The sequence below is a fragment of the Neomonachus schauinslandi genome, chromosome 3 (genome assembly GCF_002201575.2).
Source record: "Neomonachus schauinslandi chromosome 3, ASM220157v2, whole genome shotgun sequence".
In the NCBI taxonomy this organism is placed as follows: domain Eukaryota; kingdom Metazoa; phylum Chordata; class Mammalia; order Carnivora; family Phocidae; genus Neomonachus; species Neomonachus schauinslandi.
The window spans coordinates 488,305-496,348 of record NC_058405.1 but is presented as its reverse complement, the minus strand read 5'-3'; the positions used below and the strand labels follow the sequence as shown (position 1 = coordinate 496,348).

The window sequence follows — 8,044 nt, the reverse complement described above, 5'->3', positions numbered from 1 at the left end:
AGGGAGGGAGGGAGGGAGGGGTGGAGGGGTGGAGGGAAGGGTGGAGGGGTGGAGGGCGGGGTGCAGAGGTGAATGACTGGATGACTGGGTGGAGGAGATGGGCTGGGTAAATGAATTAATGCGGAGTCCTTTTCTCTCCCTTCCTAGTAGAACATGTCTCGTTATGCAGGTGGAGGGCGGAGGGACGTGTCTGCCTGCCGCCTGCAGGGTAGGTCCTGCTCTCTGGGCCCAGCTGCCCTGGAGGGAGCGGTGGTGTCTCCCGATCCGTGCCGCCTCCGCAGACTCCAGCTGGCTTTGGGGCCCCTCCCTGGGCTCAGAGGCCGGGCCCTCCTGACCGGGGACCGAATGGCCGCATTCCGCGCGTGTCTCTGTGCCTAGGAGCCCAGGCCCCTCACTGCAGGAAGATGCCAGTTTCTCGCCAGCGAGGTGGGGTACGTGCACGACGCCCACCAGACGGAGGTACGCGGGGCACCGTGGTGTGGGAGGCTTCACTCCGCTAACCCGGGCCCCGCAGGCTCCCTGTGCCCCCTCAGAAGCTGAGTGCTTTGCTCTGGCTTCCTGACCCGTGGGATGCACAGCGCCCCATGGACCCACAGCAGTCCTGCAGCCCCCCGCGGGGCGGGTGCGGCCGGCTCACTGCACAGCCTGCCGTGCCGTTCACCCAACAAGCTCGCCCGCCGTTCCAGGGCCACTTCCGCTCGGGCGGGCCGTCCTACCCCAGCTCTGCATAAATGTGTCAGCCTGACTAATCACGGCCTCCCCACTGTACAAGCGTGGATGAGCCGGGCGCCGGGAGCAGACACCGGGGCTCACCCCCAATGTGGCTTGCGGGCGTTCTGTGAACCTCAGGGCCTGGGGCTCCCTGCTGTCCCATCCAGGGGGCGGCACCTGTCTCCAAAGGCTGCCTCCAGCCCTCCTGGCCTTTTGCCTGGCGTCGGGGGGCATCCCGAGGACTCTCCTGTCAGAGGGCATCACGGGGCTGTCCAGGCCCTCCCGACACACCCCCGCCTATCCGCAGACCCTCCTGCCGTCCGCCCTTCCTGCCCACACCGATGTATGGTCACTTGATGGCCAACTGTTCACCTCTGCTCCTGGGGTCACAGAGGAGCAGGACCCCATCCTGAGCCCCATCTGTCAGGCCTTCTGGGGACAGGCCTACGTGACCTGGGGCTGCCCTGGCGCCCTCCTCGTTCCCAACCGTCTGTCTCTTGGAACCGGCCCAGGAGCTTGAGCTAATTCTGATGCCCCCGCCCTCCCAGCTTGTTGATTCAGTGGACACAGGATCTGAAATGCTCTAAGGCCGTGGCCAACAGCCTTCCCTGTAAAGGGTCAGTAATATTCCAGGGTTTACAGGCCAGATGGTCTCTGTCCCAGCTACTCAACCCTGTCTCTCCGGTGTGAGGATGACCGTGGGCAAGGTGTAAACAGAGGGCTGTGGCCATACAGAGCTTTGCAAACTGGGCAGTGGGCAGGGCCGGGCTGGAGGCCTCTCACTGGCTGACCAGCTCTAAGCCGCTGTCCCCTGTGGTGGCACACTTCCTGGGAGCCACGTGCTGCCCGCGCAACTCCCTCCACTGCCCTGTCCCCCTGCCCCCTCAGCCTCCAGCCCCACCTGGGGCCCCCAGCTTGCCCCCTGCTGGCCTGCTGGTCTGGACACTTCCCTTACCATTTGCAGGTGCGCACGCACACCAGAGCACCCCACGGCCTGTAACCACAGGACCTTGGAAGGAAGGCTCCATGTCCAGTGGTTCTGGAGGTGTGGCCAAGGAGGGGCTGGGGCCCTGGGACGCTCTGAGGACCTCTGGGGTCTGGCCCTGCTCCTTCACCTGTCCCAGGCCAGATGAGCTTGCACCCTGCCCCTCACTTGGCGCCCCATCCTACCTCAGAAGCTTCTTCTCCTCCCCAGAGGCCACTGTCTCCCCTCTGAATTTCGGTGGTCTCTGCCTCACTTACTTCCCAAACACGGGCTGTATGGCTCATGCCACATGTTGAAAAATGCTGGGGGAAGGAGGAAGGAGCGTGTTTTTGCTCCAATCTTGCTCTTTTAACATCAAAATCTCTCAACCATTTACAGCGCCATTATGGCAGGCACCCAAAGGGAAGCCTCCGTGTTGCTTACCCAAGGCTGGCTTGGCCAGATCGGGAGCTGTTCTACCTGTGGGCAGGAAGAGGTCTCACCTGAAGGATTCCCACCTGTCCCCTCCTGGAGGCATCCCCACCTGTCCCCTCCTGCAGCTGTCCCTGCCTGCAGGCTCGGTGCCTGGAACCCTCTCCTTCTCCTTGTCCACCGAACAGTGGCTGCCTGGAGCCCCTGGCTTGGCCAAGCAGGGCCCTTGAACCCCTCCAGCAGGGAGGGCCCTGCCACCCCGCAAAATCACTACACCTGGAATGGGTGGGGGAAGGGCAGTTTGGGAGACAAGGCTCAGCAAGAGGAGCTGCCTGACTGCCCTGTGCACCGTGGCTCCCGGGGCGGCAGCCCTGCCCACTGGGACAAGGTCTCTCTGCGTGCAGGTCACCTGCCACCCCTCGAGCGGCCCGTGTCAGCTGAAGGTGAAGAGCAGCACCTGCTACTGTTGTGAGCTCTACAGCTGCCAGAGGTGAGGGTGGCCCCTGCTCCCGGACCCCGGCCCCGGGCCCACACGCCGCCGCCTCCCCTGTGAGGAAGGGGTGTGGGGAGAGACCAAGGCTCGGTGAGGTGGTGCGGGTTGGGGGAGGCCGTGGCCTCCGGCCCCTCGTCGTGGCTCTGTAGAAGCTGTGAGCTGGATGTGAGCGTCCGGTTTCTCAGGGACATCTCCCGGGTTGGCTGGGGCCTGCCTGGAGCGGCGGCGGTGGGGCTCCCTTCCCCGGGCCTGGCCGGCTGCTGAGAACACGGCGCCCTGGCCGGCTCTGGAATGCTCCTCTCCCATCCTCCGTGGACAGCGGAGGGCTCGCTTCTCTGACACGGGCTGGGAGGACCTGCCCAGGCTGCGGGCAGCCTCATAGCGCTGTGGGGGCCTCCCCCAAACAAGAGCTCCATCCCACTTCTAAGCCCAGACGGGAGAAGCAGCATGCGTGTGCGTCACGGCTGCCCCTGAAGGCCCGTGTTGGGAGGGCTGGGATGAGGGGGCTCGCCCTCCGTGTTCACGGCTCAGCCACGAGTCCTGCTTGTTCTGAGGGGACTCAGTCATCACCCTTCTGCCTGGGCCTGGGTTTGGGGAGCGGGCCTGGGCGGTCCTTCCTGCTCAGAGGCCTGGGCTCTTTCCCCAGAGGGATTTCCAGACGCCCTGCGGACAGCCTCGCCCCCAGGGCCCCAGGGTGCATCTGGGCTGGTTCCTGGGGGGTGGCCTCCCCCACACCAACAAGGCCCACGGGGTCTTCACAGCCGAGACCACAGCTCACCGGATTCAGTGCACGGCTCGAGTGCCCTCACGCTGTGCCCTGCCCGGCTGGCCTGTCACCCCCTTGCCGGCGTGGGTGACAGTTGCCTCTCCTCGGGCAGCACGGAGCCCCCGCTCACCTACTATGAGTTCGTGGGCGTGCGCGGCTGTCAGGACGTGCTTCACCTCTATCGGCTGCTCTGGGCCTCGGCGGTGCTGAACGTGCTGGGCGTGCTCCTGGGCATCCTCACGGCAGCTGTCCTGGGGGCCTTCAAGGACATGGTGAGTCGGGCCTGGGTGCTGGCCCTCCAGACGGGTCGGGGCTCGGGGCCCACGTCCGCCGGGGTGGGCAGGGTGGGCCTCCTTATCCTCACCTACAAATGGGGGAGTAGAGGCTCGTGAAGACAGCCCGCAGGGTGTTAGCGACGCGGCAAGCCTTCACCGGCTGTTCACACGAGCGGTTCCTCTGAGGCGCGGGCTGCCCCAAACCGCTGGAGACGCGGGAGGAGCGACCGACCTGCCCCCCACCGTCTGTTCACCCCACGCCCTTGCCCCCGCTGCACAGGGAACCCCCGAGCCTCCTGTCTTGGAGCCAGGGCTTCAGTCCGCATTTGCCCAAATTAGAGGTGATCCCGACGTGTGGACCCGTGGACGGGGGCTTTAGGGCTGGGCGCCTGGCAGAGGCGGGGGCTGCCAGCCTCGGCTCCCGCTGAGCCTCCCCGCGGGCAGCGCCCTCCGCCCGCTTCTCTCTGTACGTCTGCACCGGGAGCAGCTCGCCCTGTCCTGTCTTCTCCCTGTACCTGCTTGTTTTAGACTTCCTGCGCAGCACACACAACGCCTCCCGAAGCCGGTCGCCGACTCCGGAGAGCGCACGGCACCCACTGGAGTTGGGAAAGGCCAGCGTGACCACACATGCACACCAGGCCCCCACAGGCCACACCCAAACTGGCGTCGGGCTGGCGCTTCCCGAGGGCTCTGGAGACTTTGGTCATTGGCCAATTTTAGAAGCCAAGTCCACAGTAAAATTGCTGGACGGTTCAGAATGAAGCGACATCCAGAAGGGCCACCAGTCAGCAAAGGCCACAGAGCCGTGTCAAAGCTCTGGGGTACTGTAAGAAAGAAGGAAGGTTATTCCTTAAAATTTTACACCTACTGAGTAGTCTTGTAAGTTTAATGGATTTTATAATTTAAAGATTATCTTTAGGCCCCCAGGGCTGCCGCCAGATGCTTGCCCTGAGGAGGGCGCAGGGAGGCAGAGTGTGAGGACTGGGGTCTGCAGGAGGGTCTCCGGGGGCGGCGTGGCCTCGGGAACATGGCAGTGCGTTTAACCCAGTCTGTGTGGGGAAGGTACCTTGAGAAATGTGGGCGGCGAGTCCTCAGGCACGCGGCTGGGCCCCGGGCAAGTCAGGGCCAGATGGGCAGGTGCAGGGAGAGAGGCCTGAGCCAGGCTGGGCTCCCAGCGTCCCCAGCAGAGCGGGGCTGCCCAAGCCGACACGTTTTGCTCCCTCATGGGAGACCCCAACCCTGCTCATCCTCCAAACTCCAAAATGGCACAAACACAGAGTCAGACCCAGTAGGGCCCTCTCCAGCCCACAACACCCTGCCACCAGCCCTGCATGGCCCAACCCCCAGGCCGCGGGATGCAGCCTGAGGGATGCTCCCCCACAAATCCGGTCTCAGGTCTCGAGATGCTCTGTACGCCCCTCTGTGTGCATGGCTCTAGTCCCCCAGGATAGCTCGTAGCTCAGCCCAGCGCACACAGTAGGTGCTCGGCAGGGTGTGGTCATGAACACGGCCGGCGAGTTGTGGGCCCCCAGGTTCCCGTTCTTTCTTAGAGTCCTTAGTTGACTCTTGGGGTGTGCAGAGGCAGCCCGGTGGGGGGGGGGGGTCAGGAGGTGACAGGTGCATTAGCAGAGCCCCTCCCTCCGAGGGTGTGCTGGTGCAGGCAGATGTGGGTGTGTTCTCTGCTTCCTTTGCTGCCCGCCCCCGCTGGTCCCCTCCCATCCCCACCGCTCAGGACCCTGCCTCCACTTACCCTCAGTGGGCGGCCACGAGTTTTCAGATACTCCCTCTCTGCTACCGAAGCCCCTCCCCGACGTGGCAGGGCCTGCCCCGTGGTGTCGGTGGCGGGGGAATCCAGGTCTGTCTGTGCAGGGAGGAACCTCAGTCTGGAAGCCCCCAAGCCTCCCTCTGGGGAGGGCTCCAGCCCACAGCCCCCTCTGGGGGCGACAGGCGGAAGGCCCAAGTCCTGGAGTCACTTGGTGAGCTCACAAGAGCGGGGCCCAGAGGGGTTGGGTGCTTTGGTGTAATGTGCACTTCTCCAGAAATCCCTGCAACCAGGGGGTGCAGCCCTGTGCTGTGGTGTCTGGGACAGCACACGTGGGCAGTCAGACCCCCTACTGCCACACCCGGGCTGAGAGACGCCCCGTAACAGATGCCCCTGGGGGGGAGGAACTAGTGGTGGGGTTTTAAGACTTATTTACTTATTCTGGGGGGGAGGGGCAGAGGGAGACAGTCCCAAGCACACTTCCCGCTGAGCGCGGAGCCTGATGGGGCGCTTGATCCCACACCCCCGCGATCATGACCTGAGCCGAAATCTAGGGACGGACACTTAACCTACTGAGCCACCCAGTCACCACAGAACCAGCAGTTTTCTTGCTTTCTCAAACAAAACACCAAAGAGATCCTGGCCTAACCCTCATGTTGGCGAGTCCCTGAGACAAAGAGAAAAATAAAAAACAAAAATAAGCCCTGCTTTGAGGGGTTTAGTTCTGGCCCGAGAGGCGTCAAAGGAGGGCGGCAGGAGGACAGGGCTCCGCAGGCCGTCGGCTTGCAGCCCAGGTGGCCGGCTGACGCGCGTCCATTCTCGCGACAGGTCCCCCCGTCCCAGCTGGCCTACGGCCCGTCCGCTCCGCCTCAGATCCTCTACAACCCCGCCCAGCAGGTCCTGGCCTACGCGGGCTTCTGCCCGGCGCCCGCGACCCTCCCCACCTGCTCATCTCACCCTCTGCCTCTCCAGGTAGGCCCAGTGTCACCCAGGGGAAAATGAGCCTAGCGGCTGAGCTACCTGGTGTAGGTGGGGCCTTCGAATTCTCAGAGGGTACCCAACCCAGAAGTCTACCCGAAGTCTCCGCAAGGCTGTGCCAAGGGACGCCTCCCTCTCCCCAGGAAGCGTCGGCCAGGTAGCCACTCAGCAGGTCCTGAGTGGGCACCAGGTCCTGGTCCCGTAGGGTCGACGGGTGTGAGGCACCCGCAAGCACCCTGTCCTCAAGAGGGTGAGGCCTGGCTCAAGAGTGTCTTCTCTGCCTCTGTGACATGGGAGGAATGACCCCAAGGGTCAAGAAATGAGAGTGTTTGCCCACAAGCCCCGTAGTGCTCACCCCTGAGGACAGGTCATCGCACGTCACTGGGCACAGCCCTCCCTGCCACCCCGGCAGCGACACTCAGCAGCTCCACCTTCCTGGAGCATCACCCACGTCTGCCTCCAGGCATCCCCCTTGGTCCCCACCACAGTGAGGACCGTGTTCCTCGACCGTGGCCTGTGTCCTGAGGGTTCTGCTCTGTTTCTCATCCCTTTAGTTTGCGGAGCCCAGAGTGTGAGACCCACAGCTGTAGGGAGGCTGGGTCCATGGCTGTTGGGCCTCCTTTGGGGACAAACCCCAGTGCAGAAACGCGGACCTGAGTGCAGGCTGGATTGGCCCAGCTGTCACTCTTCCACTCCGGGGTGGGGGGGTGTGCCCCCAAGCGCTGGGCCCCCAATCCTGTCAGGGCGCCTGCTCCCATCTGATGCCTTGCACAAGCTTGGTTGTGAGGACTGGGTGCACCCCAAGCGCCAGCCTGACTCGGTCCTTGGAGGCGGGCAGCTACTGGGGGGTCTTCTGAGTCTGGGTCCTAAGCTCCGGGCAGCGCCGGGCGGGCGTTCTGCTCTTGCAGGTCATGATGCGTCTCCTCGGAAGATGTGCCCCTTGTAGGGCATGGGGCGTGGTAGTGTCCTTCATTGTCAGCCGCGGGGCGGGGGAGCTGGACCGCCCCATTCCATCCTCAGCCGCCGTTGTCCGAACACAGATGCTCCTTCTGTGCCCCCGGGGGGAAGCCTGGGCTTTCCTCCCCGTGCCTCATCGGCCTCTATCACCAGCGTGTGCAGGATCAGAACGACATACACACCAACAATCAGATTTCGAGGAGATGACTGACTGGGGGGCTCCCTGTGTCTCCTGGGGGGAGAGGGGAACTGATGCCCTGATTCCATGACCAACAGAGAGGGAAAGGGAGTGTTGAAGCGCTGTCACGGCAGCAAAGTACCCACTGTGTAATAGCAGAGAGGGGCTAGCAGGTGGGGGCTGTTTTGAGCCATTCATTGAAAGACCTTAAAGGGAACCCACCTCCCCTGCTCCTAGTGGTCACCTGGTCAGGACACACAGGAGGGGCTCGGTGTCATGATGTGTGCGAACAAAGATGGAAGCAGAGGTTTGGCTGCATCCTATGACCAAGCAGTGTCTTGTCTGCTTTCCTGATGGGGCCACCTGTGTGAGCAGAGCTGTCCCAGTGAGGCCCTGTCCACCAGACGTTTTCCTCATGATTCACAGCAGTTTTCTTTGTGGTCCGTGGTGGTTTAGTCTATAGTTCATGGTGGTTTAGTCCATGGTCTGTGGTGGTTTTGTCTGTGGTCTGTGGTGGTTTACTCTGTG

At 63.4% G+C, this 8,044-nt stretch overlaps 1 protein-coding gene and 1 long non-coding RNA gene across 3 annotated transcripts in view; one reads left to right on the top strand and one right to left on the bottom strand.

The window, feature by feature from the left end:
• LOC123324287 overlaps window positions 1-4,227 on the bottom strand; it is a 10,616-nt gene extending 6,389 nt beyond the window's left edge. The window contains exons 1-2 of one of the 2 annotated variants that reach the window (XR_006539738.1): window positions 4,157-4,227; window positions 3,497-3,625 (exon numbers count right to left, since the gene is read on the bottom strand). This is a non-coding gene — a long non-coding RNA (uncharacterized LOC123324287). Of the gene's footprint in view, window positions 1-3,496; window positions 3,626-3,730; window positions 3,899-4,156 lie in introns of those variants that run through there. The other variant, XR_006539739.1, reaches the window with a different exon arrangement.
• TMEM255B (transmembrane protein 255B) overlaps window positions 1-8,044 on the top strand; it is a 39,964-nt gene that overhangs the window by 27,629 nt on the left and 4,291 nt on the right. The window contains 4 exon segments of the mRNA XM_044913128.1: window positions 379-459; window positions 2,512-2,597; window positions 3,479-3,638; window positions 6,232-6,375. Of these exon segments, the coding sequence (XP_044769063.1) occupies window positions 379-459; window positions 2,512-2,597; window positions 3,479-3,638; window positions 6,232-6,375 (471 nt within the window).